At 45.0% G+C, this 16576-nt stretch overlaps 1 protein-coding gene across 1 annotated transcript in view; it reads right to left on the bottom strand.

Moving 5' to 3' along the window:
* LOC139380234 (receptor tyrosine-protein kinase erbB-4-like) overlaps nt 1–16576 on the bottom strand; it is a 534593-nt gene that overhangs the window by 163114 nt on the left and 354903 nt on the right. Inside the window, exons 4-5 of the mRNA XM_071122768.1 lie at nt 11667–11798; nt 4521–4586 (exon numbers count right to left, since the gene is read on the bottom strand). Coding sequence (XP_070978869.1) covers nt 4521–4586; nt 11667–11798 — 198 coding nt within the window. The remainder of the gene's footprint in view (nt 1–4520; nt 4587–11666; nt 11799–16576) is intronic.

The raw sequence follows: 16576 nt of genomic DNA on the forward strand, positions 1-16576 counted from the left end.
CAATAGCGAGGCCATATACAGTAGCGAGGCTATATACAGTAGAGAGGCTATAACAGTAGCGAGGCTATATACAGCAGCGAGGCTATAACAATAGAGAGGCTATATACAGTAGAGAGGCTATATACAGCAGCGAGGCTATATACAGCAGCGAGGCTATATACAGCAGCGAGGCTATAACAATAGAGAGGCTATATACAGTAGAGAGGCTATAACAGTAGCAAGGCTATATACAGCAGCGAGGCTATATACAGCAGCGAGGCTATATACAGCAGCGAGGCTATATACAGCAGCGAGGCTATATACAGCAGCAAGGCTATAACAGTAGCAAGGCTATATACAGCAGCGAGGCTATATACAGTAGAGAGGCTATAACAGTAGCAAGGCTATAACAGTAGCAAGGCTATATACAGTAGCGAGGCTATATACAGCAGCGAGGCTATATACAGCAGCGAGGCTATATACAGCAGTGAGGCTATATACAGCAGCGAGGCTATATACAGTAGAAAGGCTATAACAGTAGCGAGGCTATAACAATAGCGAGACTATATACAGTAGAGAGGCTATATACAGCAGCGAGGCTATAACAATAGCGAGGCTATAACAATAGCGAGGCTATAACAGTAGAAAGGCTATATACTGCAGTGAGGCTATAACAGTAGCAAGGCTATATACAGGTACCGGTTAGTCAGGCTGATTGAGGTAGAATGTACATGTAGATATGGTTAAAGTTACTATGCATATATGTATATGATAAACACAGAGTAGCGGTAGCGTAAAATAGGGGTTGGCGGGTGGTGGGTGGCGGGACACAATGCAGATAGTCTGGGTAGCAAATGTGCAGGGGCACCGGTTATATGGGCTAATTGAGGTAGTATGTAAAAGAGGGGTTGGGGGGAGCTAGGGTTTCTGGGATAATGGTGTCGATGTGAGCTATTACCAGCCTTTCAAAGCACTTCAAGGCTACAGGCGTGAGTGCTAAAGGTTGGTAGTCATTTAGGCAGATTACCTTAGTGTTCTTGGGCACAGGGATTATGGTGGTCTGCTTGAAACATGTTGGTATTACACACTCAATCAGGGACATGTTGAAAATGTCAGTGAAGATGCCTGCCAGTTGGTAAGCACATGCCCAGAGCACACGTCCTGGGTATCCGTCTGGCCCCGCAGTCCTTGTGAATGTTGACCTGTTTACGTTGGCTACGGAGAGCGTTGGCTACGGTGCGCATGATCACACAGTCATCCGGAACAGCTTATGCTCTCATGCATGCCTCAGTGTTTCTTGCCTCGAAGCGAGCATAGAAGTAATTTAGCTCATCTGGTAGGCTCGTGTCACTGGGCAGCTCGCAGCTGTGCTTCCCTTTGTAGTCTGTAATAGATTGCAAGACCTGCCACATAAGACGAGTGTTGGAGCCGGTGTCGTACGCTTCAATCTTAGCCCTGTATTGGCGCTTTGCCTTTTTGATGGTTCGTCGATTTCTTATAAGCTTCCGGGTTAGAGTCCCGCACCTTGAAAGCATAAACTCTACCCTTTAGCTCAGTGCGAATGTTGCCTGTAATCCATGGCTTCTGGTTGGGGTATGTACGTACGGTCACTGTGGAGACGTCCTCGATGCACTTATTGATAAAGCCAGTGACTGATGTGGTGTACTCCTCAATGCCATCGGAAGAATCCCGGAACATGTTCCAGTCTGTGATAGAAAAACAGTCCTGTAGTTTAGCATCTGCTTCATCTGACCACTTTTTTATAGACCGAGTCACTGGTGCTTCCAGCTTTAATTTTTGCTTGTACGCAGGAATCAGGAGGATAGAATTGTGGTCAGATTTACCAAATGGAGGGCGAGGGAGAGCTTTGTATGCGTCTCTGTGTGTGGAGAAGAGGTGATATATAATTATTTTCCCTCTGGTTGCACATTTAACATGCTGATAGAAATGAGGTCATTCTGATTTACTGGAGTGTGCTCTTCTATGTAGCCGGTGCAGCGTATATCCTGCTAGCTGAAGATCCATGTCATCATCCAGCCATGATTCCGTGAAACATAAGATGTCACAGTTTTTAATGTCCCGTTGGTAAGATATTTGTGATCGTAACTCGTCTAATTTATTGTCCAATAATTGTACATTGGCGAGTAATATTGACAGTAATGACAGCTTTCCCAATCACCTTCTGCGGATCCTTACGAGGCACCCTGCTCTGTGTCCTCTGTACCTGCGTCTCTTTCTCTTGCCAATGACGGGGATGTCGGCCTTGTCGGGTGTCTAAAGTACATCCTGTGCTTCCTGCTTGTTGAAGAAAAAATATTTTTCTCATCCGAGAATAGTGATCGCTGTCCTGATATCCAGAAGCTCTTTTTTGCCATAAGATACGGTGGCAGAAACATGATGTACAAAATAAGTTACAAATAACCCAAAAAATAATACATAATAGCACAATTGGTTGGGCGCCCGTAAAACTGCTGCCATTTCTTCCCGGTGCAATTGTCACAAGTAGAGGGAGAGGGATGGAGGGAGATGGATTGAGGGACGGAGAGGGATGGAGGGAGAGGGATGGAGGGAGAGGGATTGAGGGAGGGAGAAGGATGGAGGGAGAGGGGTGGAGGGAGAGGGATTGAGTAATAGAGGGAGAGGGATTGAGGGAGGGAGAGGGATGAGGGAGAGGGATGGAGAAATAGCGGAAGAGGGATAGAGGGAGAGGGATGGAGTAATAGAGGGACGGAGTAATAGAGGGAGAGGGATGGAGTAATAGAGGAAGAGGGATAGAGGGAGAGGGATGGAGTAATAGAGGAAGATGGATAGAGGGAGAGGGATGGAGTAATAGAGGAAGAGGGATAGAGGGAGAGGGATGGAGTAATAGAAGAAGAGGGATGAAGGGAGAGGGATGGAGTAATAGAGGAAGAGGGATAGAGGGAGAAGGATGGAGTAATAGAGGAAGAGGGATGGAGGGAGAGGGATTGAGGGACGGAGCGGGATGAGGGAGAGGGATGGAGTAATAGAGGGAGAGGGATGGAGGGAGAGGGATGGAAGGAGAGGGATGGAGTAATAGAGGGAGAGGGATGGAGGGAGGGAGAGGGATTGAGGAAGGGAGAGGGATAGAGGGAGAGGGATGGAGTAATAGAGGGAGAGGGATGGAGGGAGGGAGAGGGAGGGATGGATGGAGAGGGATGGAGGGAGGGAGAGGGATTGAGGGAGGGAGAGGGATGGAGGGAGAGGGATTGAGTAATAGAGGGAGAGGGATGGAGGGAGATGGATGGAGCAAGAGGGATGGAGTAATAGAGGAAGAGGGATGGAGGGAGAGGGATGGAGGGAGGGGGATGGAGTAATAGAGGAAGAGGAATGGAGGGAGAGGGATGGAGTAATAGAGGGAGAGGGATGGAGTAATAGAGGGAGAGGGATTAGTAATAGAGGGAGAGGGATGGAGTAATAGAGGGAGAGGGATAGATCAATAGAGGGAGAGGGATGGAGGGAGAGGGATGGAGGGAGAGGGATGGAGGGAGAGGGGTGGAGGGAGAGGGATGGAGGGAGAGGGATGGAGGGAGAGGGATGGAGTAATAGAGGGAGAGGGATGGAGTAATAGAGGGAGAGGGATGGAGTAATAGAGGGAGAGGGTTGGAGGGAGGGGGATGGAGGGTGAGGGATGAAGGGAGCGGGATGGAGGGAGAGGGATGGAGTAATATAGGGAGAGGGATGCAGGGAGAGGGATGGAGTAATAGAGGAAGAGGGATAGAGGGTGAGGGATGGAGTAATAGAGGGAGAGCGATGGAGGGAGAGGGATGGAGGAATAGAGGAAGAGGGATAGATGGTGAGGGATGGAGTAATAGAGGGAGAGGGATGGAGGGAGAGGGGTGGAGGGAGAGGGATGGAGTAATAGAGGAAGAGGGATAGAGGGTGAGGGATGGAGTAATAGAGGGAGAGCGATGGAGCACAGGAGGTTGATGAGGGGAAGTTAGGTCATAATAATGACTGTATTGGAGTGAATGGAATGGAATGTGTTTGATGTGTTCAATATGTGTTCAATATCATTCCATTGATTCCATTCCAGCCATTACTATGACCCCGTCCTCCCCAATTAAGATGCCAACTGGGATTACGAGAGAGAGAGAGAGAGAGAGAGAGAGAGAGAGAGAGAGATTGCCCATATTTATGCTTATATATTTTTAACTATTTGCACATCGTTACAACACTGTATGACACTGTATGACATTTTAAATGTCATTATTATTTTGGAACTTCTGTGAGTGTAATGTTTACTGTTCATTTCTATTGTTTATTTCACTTTTGTTTATTTTCTTCTTCACTTGTTTCATATGTTTAGTTTCCCATGCCAATAAAGCCCTTGAATTGAGAGACAGAGAGGGGGAGAGAGACAGAGAGGGGGACAGAGAGAGAGCGAGACAGAGAGACAAATTTGACCCCAGTAACTATTGTGGGATATGCATAAACAGCAATGTTGGGGAAATCCTCTGCATTATCATTAAAGCAGACACTGAATTGAAGAGAGAGAGACTGACTGACTATAGGAAACTCACAGCTTTGACACTGGTCCTCCTTGGGGCCCCAACAGCGACCGTTACAGGATTTGTGACACTTCTGGCCTGTGGACAAGAACATAAACATATACTGTTACACCAAGTACACACACATCCATGATACGAAAACACGACCAATTTAACACACTTCTCTACCAAGAACCTGGTAATGACGGGCATTTTTCAAAACCCAACGTGAGTCTCTTTTGTACATGGTCCTTCGAGATGGGTAAAAACGTTTCACCTAAAACAAGAGTTGTTTGCAGAGAGAGAATGTTAGATATGCTATAATCATCGTAATCACTATCATCTTACTAGATTCTTTACCAAGCACCAGGTAATATCTGATATGGCTATGAAGATTGCAACAGAGTGACACAATGTACTCTACTGTTTTGTTTCCTTAATAGTAGACGATTTGACGCTGCCACGAGTAGCACCGGAGATATCGAGATGAGCGAGATGTAAGACTTCGCTCTCACACACAGTATCTGCACATGCGCACGGGTTCGCTACACGCTGCTTCAGCGTGGTAGCGACGGGACCAAAACAGTGGAGAAGCTGAGTCTACCTTTAATGAACTACAGAGTGTTCTCTCATTAACGACTGCTGCAGTGGAGAGAGACAGCAGCAGTAGCACCTAGCTAGACACTCTGCTGTTATATTAGTGTTAGCTGTGTTTTGGAGGGCTTAATTGACTGCCTGGTAATTGCAGTGTGAGGCAGGATGAGTGCTGGAGTTGGGTGTTCCAGTTCAGTTAAGAGCAATTACATTGAAGCCTGACACTTTCTCTCTGACATTTCTATCTACATCCTCTCCCTTCCCTTCCCCTCTCCCTCTCTCCATCTATCCCTGACACTCTCTGACTTTCCATCTACTGCCCTTTGCTACCCTTCCTTCCCTCCCTCACGTCCTTGCTCCCTCGCTCCCTACCTTTATGATAATTGGGTAAGCTTGGGAGATGGGGACAACGATAACATATGTACAGTGGGGCAATGAAGTATTTAGTCAGCCACCAATTGTGCAAGTTCTCCCACTTAAAAAGATGAGAGAGGCCTGTAATTTTCATCATAGGTACACTTCAACTATGACAGACAAAATGAGAAAAGAAATCCAGAAAATCACATTGTGGGATTTTGAATGAATTTATTTGCAAATTATGGTGGAAAATAAGTATTTGGTCACCTACACACAAGCAAGATTTCTGGCTCTCACAGACCTGTAACTTCTTCTTTAAGAGGCTCCTCTGTCCTCCACTTGTTACCTGTATTAATGGCACCCGTTTGAACTTGTTATCAATATAAAAGACACCTGTTCACAACCTCAAACAGTCACACTCCAAACTCCACTATGGCCAAGACCAAAGAGCTGTCAAAGGACACCAGAAACAAAATTGTAGACCTGCACCAGGCTGGGAAGACTGAATCTGCAATAGGTAAGCAGGTTGGTTTGAAGAAATCAACTGTGGGAGCAATTATTAGGAAATGGAAGACATAAAAGACCACTGATAATCTCCCTTTCACCTCATCCAAATGCTCACTAGCAAAAAATCAAGTGAAAAATCTGAATAAAAACAAATACATTACTATAAATGTTTTTTTTATTTTTTTATTTTATTTTTTTTAAACATGTTTTCACAAAAGCAGTGCACTGGGCCTTTACTAGTATTTGCGGACCGATATAGACGTCTGTAACGTGGGCAAAAATATTTTTTCAGCAACTCCGCTTTGGCAAGAAAGGTAGTTGTATAATTAAGAACAGTATTTTACAGGATTTAATAGTTGGAACTGTAAAAGTTGATGCCGTGACCCTTTCTCTGTTATTTCAATTCTAATGGGATGCAGAAAGAACAAAACCCTGTTCTCAAACATTTGCATCGGAAGGTGCTGTAACGGCTTTCTTCGGTTGAAGTAGAGTCGGACCAAAATGCGGCGTGTAGATTGCGATCCATGTTTATTCAACTGAAGCAACACAAATCTAAATACAAACACTACAAAACAATAAACGTAACGAAAACCGAAACAGCCTAAACTGGTGCAAACTAACACAAGACAGTTACAAGGACACTAAGGACAATCACCCACGAAACACCCAAAGAATATGGCTGCCTAAATATGGTTCCCAATCAGAGACAACGATAAACACCTGCCTCTGATTGAGAACCACTTCAGACAGCCATAGACTTCACTAGAACACCCCACTAAGCTACAAACCCAACACACCACATACAAAAACCCATGCTACACCCTGGCCTGACCAAATAAATGAAAATAAACACAAAATACTTCGAGCAGGGCGTGACAGGTGCAAAGTTATGGGCAAAGACACACAACATTTACATCAAATTACATTTCTTGATCAAATAACATGGAAAATATCCACTTTTTGTGCAGTATTAATTTACAATCCTTACAAACCACTTCATGTTAAATGTACTGTACATGACTGCATTGTACATAGGCTGGTCATCTAGGTTTGTACCTGTAGACTTTCCATCACCATGAGGAAAAACAACGACCAATACAGTAATTGAGTACATCAAGTGTTTTGGGATGATGTGATGAGTATGGCACTTGCAATGTTAGGGTTGTGAGTTTGATTCCCACGGGGGACCAGTATGACAATTTCAGTTTTGACATAGAATGGAGAATTGTAGGGGATGCACTAAGGCACTTAAATCTTTTACTTTTGAGTTATTTTTCCTGTATATTCCCCCTGTATATCCTCCTTCCTGTATGTCCCAGTCCTGGAAATATAATTCCTCCTGTATAGCAACCCCCCCATCCCCATATATCCCCCTCTGTACACCCCCCCGTATAGCTCCCGCATATCCCCCTGTATATCCTCTTCCGTATAACCCTTCCCATATATCCCACCATATATCCTCCTGGTATATTCCCCTCATGTATATCCCCCGTGTATAGCCCCTCCAGTATACCCCCCTCCTCTATATCCCCCTTGTATATCCCCCCTCTCTATATATCACCCCGTATATCCTGCCCTGTATCCCCCCGTATATCTCCCAGTTGCATATCTCCCCCATATATCCCCCCGTATATCCCCCTCATATATCCCCCCTTCTGTATATCCCCCTGTATATCTCCCTTTTGGACTCTGGCCGCAAAACCTAAACCTATAGGGGAGGGTCTGGGTGGGTGTCTGTCCGCGATGGCGGCTCTGGCGCGGGACGTGGACCCCACTCCACCATAGTCCTTCTTCGCCTCTCTCTTCGCCTCCGTGGCCTCTTAAGAGCGGCGACACTCGCCGCCGACCTCAGACTGGGGACCCTCGCCACGGGAGATTCCGGCAGCGCCGGACAGGCGGGAGACTCCGGCAGCGTTGGACAGGTGGGAGACTCTGGCAGCTCAGGACAGACTGGAGACTCTGGCAGCTCAGGACAGATGGGAGACTCTGGCAGCGCTGGAGAGGAGAAAGGCTTTGGCAGCGCTATACATGCGGGAGCACCTGTAGGGAGAAGACGGAGAGACAGCCTGGTGCTGGGGGCTGCCACCAGAGGGCTGGTACGTGGAGGTGGCACCGGACAGACCGGACCATGAAGGCGCACTGGAGCTCTTGAGCACTGAACCTGACCAACCTTACCTGGTTGGATGCTCCCTGTAGCCAGGCTGTGCTGGCGAACCGGGGACACCATGCATAAGGCTGGTGCCATGTACACCGGTCCGAGGAGATGCACTGGAGACCAGATGCGCTGAGCCGGATCATGGCACCTGGCTCGATGCCCACTCTAGCCCGGCCGATACGAGGCGCTGCAATGTACCGCACCGGGCTATGCACACGCACCGGGAACACAGTGCGCTCCACCGCATTACACGGTGCCTGCCCGGTCCCTCTCTCTCTCCGGTAAGCACGGGAAGTTGGCGCAGGTCTCCTACCGGACTTCGCCACACTCCCCGTGTGCCTTCCTCCCAGAAATTTTTGGGGCTGCCTCTCAGGCTTCCAGCCGCGCTGCCGCCTCATACCGCCGCCTCTCCGATTTTGCTGCCTCCGCTCAGCCTTGGGGCGGCGATATTCTCCAGCCTGTGCCCATGGTCCCTTGCCGTCCAGAATCTCCTCCCAAGTCCAGTTCTCCAAGTATCGCTGCCGCTGCTGCTGCTGCCCGTTACCACGCTGCTTGGTCCTTTTGTGGTGGGTGTTTCTGTAATGTTCGTGGTCTTCCTCTGAGGAGGAGTAAGATAGATCGGACCAATTTGTAGCGTGGTAAGTGTCCATAACTTAATAAGAAAAACTGAACACTACAAAATACAAAACAACAATGTGAAACAAACAAAACAGTCCTGTGTGGCTCAAACACAAACACGGAAAATAAACACCCACAACTCAAAAGTGAAACCAGGCTACCTAAGTATGATTCTCAATCAGGGACAATGATTGACAGCTGCCTTTGATTGGGAACCATACTAGGACGAACACAGAAATCCCAAATTATGACTGAGCCTTTAAACAGCTTAGAAAATTCCAGAAAATGATGTCATGGCTATAGAAGCTTCTGATAGGCTAATTGACATAATTTGAGTAAATTGGAGTTGTACCTGTGGAAGTATTTCAAGGCCTACCTTCAAGCTCAGTGCCTCTTTGCTTGACATCATGGGAAAATCAAAAGAAATCAGCCAAGACCTCAGAAAAAAACGGTAGACCTCCACAAGTCTTGTTCATCCTTGGAAGCAATGTCCAAATGCCTAAAGATACCACGTTGATCTGTACAAACAATAGTGCGCAAGTATGAACACAATGGGACAACGCAGCCGTCATACTGCTCAGGAAGAAGACGCGTTCTGTCTCCTAGAGATTAACGTACTTTGATGCGAAAAGTGCAAATCAATCCCAGAACAAAAGCAAAGGACCTTGTGAAGTTGCTGGAGGAAACAGGTACAAAAGTATCAATATCCACAGTAAAACGAGTCCAATATCGACTTAACCTGAAAGACCACTCAGCAAGGAAGAAGCCACTGCTACAAAACTGCCATAAAAAAGCCAGACTACGGTTTGCAACTGCACATGGGGACAAAGATCGTACTTTTTGGAGAAATGTCCTCTGGTCTGATGAAAAAAAAATAGAACTGTTTGGCCATAATGACCATCGTTATGTTTGGAGGAAAAAGGGGGAGGCTTGCAAGCCGAAGAACACCATCCCAACCGTGAAGCACGGGGGTGGCAGCATCATGTTGTGGGGGTACTTTGCTGCAGGAGGGACTGGTGCACTTAACAAAATAGGTGGCATCATGAGGAATTGAAAATTATGTGGATATATTGAAGCAACATCTCAAGACATCCGTCAGAAAGCGTGTGGAAAGCTCCCTGAAACGTTTGACCCAAGTTAAACAATTTAAAGGCAATGCTACCAAATAGTAATTGAGTGTATGTACACTTCAGACCCACTGGGAATGTGATGAAATAAATAAAAGCTGAAATAAAGCAGCTCTCTACTATTATCCGGACATTTCACATGTTTTAAATAAAGTGGTGATCCTAACTGACCCAAGAAAGGGAATTTTACTAAGATTAAATGTCAGCAATTGTGAAAAACTGAGTTTAAATGTATTTGGCTAAGGTGTATGTCAACTTCCAACTTCAACTGTTTCATCCCCGTATATCCCGCTCTTTTTATCCACACACTGTATATTTCCCCATCTGTATATCCCCCTGTATATCTCCCAGTTGTATCTCCCTTCCCTTCCCTTCCCTTATATATCCCCCTGTATGTCCCTCCCTCCTGTCCCCCCCCCTTTATATCTCCCTCTTGTATATCCCCCGGTATATCCCGCCCTTTGTACCCTCCCTGTATATCCTCTGCTGCATATCCCCCCTGTATATCCCCCGCTGTATATCCTCTGCTGTATATCCCCTCTGTATATCCCCCCTGTATATTCCCCTTGTATTTCCCCCGCTGTATATCCCCGCTGTATATCCCCCATATTTATACTCTGCTGTATATCCCCCCTGTATATTCCCCTTGTATGACCCCGCTGTATACCCCCCCTGTATATCCCCCCTGTATATCCCCCCTATATATCCCCCCTGTATATCCCCCCTGTACACCCCCCCTGTATATCCCCCCTGTACACCCCCCCTGTATATCCCCCATATTTATCCTCTGCTGTATATCCCCCCTGTATATCCTCCGCTGTATATCTCCCTGTATATCCCCCCTATATACCCCCCTGTATATCCTCCGCTGTATGTCCCCCCTGTATATCCCCCCTATATATCCCCCCTGTATATCCTCCGCTGTATATCCCCCCTGTATATCCCCCCTATATATCCCCCCTGTATATCCCCCCTGTATATCCCCCCTGTATATCCCCCCTGTATATCCCCCCTGTATATCCTCCGCTGTATATCCCCCCTATATATCCCCCCTATATATCCCCCCTATATATATCCCCCCTGTATATCCCCCCTGTATATCCCCCCTGTATATCCCCCCACATATATCCCCCCTGTATATCCCCCCTGTATATCCCCCCTGTATATCCCCCCTGTATATCCTCCGCTGTATATCCCCCCTATACATCCCCCCATATCCCCCCTATATATCCCCCTGTATATCCCCCCTGTATATCCCCCCTGTATATCCCCCCTATATATCCCCCCTGTATATCCCCCCTGTATATCCCCTCTGTATATCCCCCCTGTATATCCCCCCTATATATCCCCCCTGTATATCCTCCGCTGTATATCCCCCCTGTATACACCCCCCCCATATCCCCCCTGTATATCCCCCCTATATATCCCCCCTGTATATCCCCCCTGTATATCCCCCCTATATATCCCCCCTGTATATCCCCCCTGTATATCCCCCCTATATATCCCCCCTGTATATCCCCCCTATATATCCCCCCTGTATATCCCCCCTGTATATCCCCCCTATATATCCCCCCTGTATATCCCCCCTGTATATCCCCCCTGCATATCCCCCCTATATATCCCCCCTGTATATCCCCCCTGTATATCCTCCGCTGTATATCCCCCCTGTATATCCCCCCTATATATCCCCCCTGTATATCCCCCCTGTATATCCCCCCTGTATATCTCTTTCTGTTCTTGTGAAAACCATCCAGTAAAAAGGCAACATAACTTATTTAAGTCAATAGATGTTTCCTTCTCTTTCATTGATGAGCTACTCACATGTAACACTGCTATTGGTGGGCACCACCAGAGGGCTGACGCGGGCGTTCTTGACGATATCTTGCCAGTGGATGGTGTCTGCATGGCACAGGAACTTATTCTGGTCGACATACACACCGCCTTGTAGGATCTCTGTGGGATAGGAGAAAACACAGAGAAACACATCAGGACAAAGTCCTGACCCATGAACAAAAAGATGCATGCACACACATGGACACACGCATGGAGGCACGCGCACACACACACACACACACACACACACACACACACAGAGGTGTAGTGTGCACCATTAGATATGAGAGAAACAGCTAGCGGAGACCTCAGCCCTGACTCCTCCATCCTCCACCAGATATATTTGATGGATGAGGTTTTTAGAAGGTCAGGCAGACAAATCCTTGTCTTATTGCTGTTATTATTAACCATAATCTAGTTTTGTTGTTTTTCCTCTCTCCTCTTCCTCATACCAACAGACACACGCAGACATGCCACGCAGATACACACACACACACTTGCACGCACAGACACACAAACACACCGCAGCAGACATAAACATAGGAAATAACTATGTTACCCCCCCATGATATCAAATCCATCCAGCCTGGATTTTAACCCACAGCCAGCTAGAGAGAGAGCGAGAGAGAGAGAGACAACAACAGTAACACGTTTGTAATTTCATATTTCATCAGGGGAGGGAGGAGAGGATGAGATTATATCCTGGCTGAGTCCCAAATGGAACCTATTCACTATGGGCCCTGGTCAAAAGAAGTGCAATAAAGGGAATAGGTTACAATTTGGGATTCAGCCCATCTTCTAATATTGATCATACTGTCCACCTTGGATCAGAGAGTTTACTGGGGCTGGAGGCGATCCAACCAGTCTCCTCTTTTCACCCCCACTAACTTCCATTCTCACAGTGCAATATTGTGTTCTCTGATTGGTTAACAGAGGGCAGCCCCGATTATTCTCATCCTGGGATCCTCAGACAGAGTCTTTATCAAACCTATTATAGACTATTCTCAAAGAAAGTCCTTGTCAGACCTAATCCAGACTCCAGCCGAATAAAAAACAAAATAAAACCCCAGCTTGTTGCTAGAAGATTAACATTATTTACAGAGCTGGCTTTCTCTCTCTCCACAATTGTGTGTGTGTCAGTGTGTGATGGGGGAGTCTATCTCGATCTCCCCACAAGCAGATCAGCGATGTACGGTTGAAACAGATGAGCAGTATTCATATCCCCTATGGCTGGCAGAAGCCCCGTAGCAGAGTGTGTGTGTGTGTGTGTGTGTGTGTGTGTGTGTGTGTGTGTGTGTGTGTGTGTGTAACCTAGCAGTACCCGTAGCAGCCTGATAAAAGCATACTCCACAGATGATTGGAGGTGGTGTTAATATGTTTTCTGCTTCTCTCTACGGGAGGGATGGAACCCGGCGCTCATCACGGAAATTAATTCTCAGCCACGCTATGGGAGGGATGGGAGGGAGGGACGTTCCACTAGGGTACGTGTGTGTCTGTTTGAGTGTGCGCATGTGCGCGTGCGTGCGTGTGTGCATGTGTGTGGCACTCACAGCACAGAGGAGGAAGGAGCAACCGCTGCTCATAGGCAAACTGGGCCGTGCAAGGGACATATAAACACTACCAAACAAACACAGCACAAAACCTCAGCATGACTTCCCTGACCCCCAATGTGTTTTTATGGACAAGAGGAGAGGCAATGTGGTGTGTGTGTGTCTGTGCATTTGTGCTTTAGCACATGGTTGACTTGTCTCTTTGAGCATGGATGACCCTCTCTGCGTGTTCAGGCTCTGCTCAGTGATTCAGATTCCCTAGTTTTTAAACATGAGGTACACATGGGGCCTTTGAGGTACGTCCGACAGATAGGAGGAATGTGGTTCACAACAAAGAAAACCAGAGAGGTAAAAGCTTGGTAAGAACATGACCAGTATCCGATTGTTGTCACAACATTAAGACCCCCTAAAAATATAATTGTGGGAATTATTGTTAAAAAGTAATACATTTCCACAGTGCAATTGTCCCCAAATGACAACAATGTATTAAATAAAATAAAATAAATCCTCAACAATCTACACACAAAACCCCATAATGACAAAGTGAAAACTGTAATAAAGCAAATGTAATAAAAATAAAAACAGAAATACCTTATTTACATAAGTATTCAGACCATTTACTATGAGACACGAAAGTGAGCTCAGGTGCATCCGGTTTCCATTGATCATCCTTGAGATGTTTCTACAACTCGATATAGAAAAAAACCCTGTTTTTGCTTTGTCATTATGGGGTATAGTGTGTAGATTGATGAGGGAAAAAAACGATTTAAGCAATTTTAGAATAAGGCTGTAAGGTAGGTATTCCCAAACTGGGGCACGCGTACTCGCAAGGCCATTGTGGGTGCGCCAAATTAAAATGTGAAAAATTATATATATATATATATATATATATATATATATATATATATATATATATATATATATATATATATATATATATTTTTTTTTAAATTTACCCTCACATTTTCAAGCAGTCCATTTATATTTTTCAACGGTTTTCAACATTTTAGTTTTTTTCAAACCTGAGTAGCATCGTTTCACAGCCAAAAGTTAAATTAAACCATCTAGTGTTCAGCTAAATAATAACACTATGGAAAATACAGGTAGCCTGGTCAAATAATTAACATCCAATCACATCCACCCGCCAACCCGCTCTTTTACGCTCCTGCTACTCTCTGTTCATCATATATGCATAGTCACTTTAACCATATCTACATGAACATACTACCTCAATCAGCCTGACTGTATGTAGCCTCGCTACTTTTATAGCCTCGCTACTGAATATAGCCTGTCTTTTTACTGTTGTTTTATTTCTTTACCTACCTATTGTTCACCTAATACCTTTTTTGCACTATTGGTTAGAGCCTGTAAGTAAGCATTTCACTGTAAGGTTGTATTCGGTGCACGTGCCAAATAAACTTTGATTTGATTTGATTAACCATTACTCTCACGCGGAAACTCCACTAACTGTATGTAGCCAAACATAGCTGCTGCTCATGGAGACATAGTGGAGTGGTAATGTGTGTGCAAGCAGTTGCTCCCGACACCAGTTGGGTACACTGCAGCATCCACCAAGAGGCTCTTGCTGCCAAGGGAATACCTGACAGCTTGAAATATGTTTTGGACACTACAAGGAAAATGGTCAACTTTGTTAAAGCAAGGCCCCTGAACTCTCGTGTATTTTATGCATTATGCAATGATATGGGCAGCGACAATGTAACGCTTTTACAACATACAGAGGTGCGCTGGTTATCAAGGGGAAAAGTATTGACACGTTTTTTTAAATTGAGAGACGAGTTTGAAGTTTTCTTTACTGACCATAATTTTCACTTTTTCTCAACTGAATGATCTGAATCTAGGATTACAGGGACTCTCCAAAAAAATACTTTCCGAAGGCACTATAAAATATAATACAAACAAATAAAATACAGCTTAACGCATATTGCACATTCAAAAACAAATATACACAATATACACAAAACGTAGTGAACCAAAACAAACACACTCTTCATTATAAAATTCCTCTGTCCACTGCCTGAACTGCCCTAGGGACCCCAACGCATCTATTCAAAATGTATTTTGGAGATCATTTCAAACATATAGAGCAAGAAAACTAAAGCATGACTTCTAATCTAACTAATCTAACTAAAAGAGTCTCCGGAGTTAAACAACTCCGTGAACGGGTTTGATAACTTTGAATTTGAAATGTTAACAGTGAAGTTAGGTGTCTGAAGCTTTACAAGGAGGGCCTTGTAAACAAAAATAATGATGTGATCCATGTGACTTCAAAAAGGTCCAGCCAACCGTTTGGTAAAGAATTCAGTGATGAGTAATGGCATCCAGGGGTTTAAGAGGAGAGGCAGCTGCAGTTTGAGAAATAGTATCATCATAATCAAGAGCAGGTAGAAAGGTTGACTGCACAATCTGCTTCCTGCTGACTAGAGAGAGGAGAGACAAGATCTGTTTTTGTCAAAAAAAACAAACACACTTTAAATCTTAGTTTCTTAACAAGCTCATTTGTATGTTTTTTAAAAGATAAAATACCAACATATGTGTTTGCAAGGACTGGTTCAATTATAGTACCATCCAACGTGAGAAGATGCAATCCCTCTGAGACAATCTTACAAGAGCTTGAAAACAACATGTGTTTAGTTTTGCCCGTATTAAGCACAAGTTTTAAATCAGTTAAGGCTTCCTGCACAACAGTAAAATCAGAATGTAGCCTTGTCACAGACAGGTCAGCTGTCGGGGCAATTGCATAGACAATAGTATCATCCGCATATCAATGAAATTTACAATTTTTAACAGACTAATAGCATTTCTATATGTAATATATAATAGCATTTCTATAAATTGTGAAAAGAACAGGTGCTAGTATCAACCCCTGCATAACACCTTTATGCACTTCAAGAAATGCAGACTTAACCCGATCAATCACGATGGCCTGAGTTCTGTCATTAAGATAATCATGAAACCAAGTGCAGGCGTCAGAGCCCAGGCCAATCGAGGACAACTTGTTCAATAAAATAGCATGATTAACAATATCAAATGATTTTGACAGGTCCACAAACAAGGCAGCACAGTTCATTTTAGTGTCTAAAGCATTGACAATATCATTAACAACTAACGTGGTAGCTGTGATAGTGCTGTGCACTAGTCTAAACCTAGATTGATTTATAGTCAACATACCATGCTCAGAAGTTGCTTATTTACCAAATATTTGAGAATCTTGGCTAGATATGGAAATCTGGAGATGGGACGATAATTATCAAGATCAATACTATCCCGCCCTTAAGGAGTGGCAGCACATAAGCGGTTTTCCATACTTTTGGAATATTTCCTGAGCCA

Source organism: Oncorhynchus clarkii, chromosome 22 (genome assembly GCF_045791955.1).
Source record: "Oncorhynchus clarkii lewisi isolate Uvic-CL-2024 chromosome 22, UVic_Ocla_1.0, whole genome shotgun sequence".
Lineage (NCBI taxonomy): Eukaryota > Metazoa > Chordata > Actinopteri > Salmoniformes > Salmonidae > Oncorhynchus > Oncorhynchus clarkii.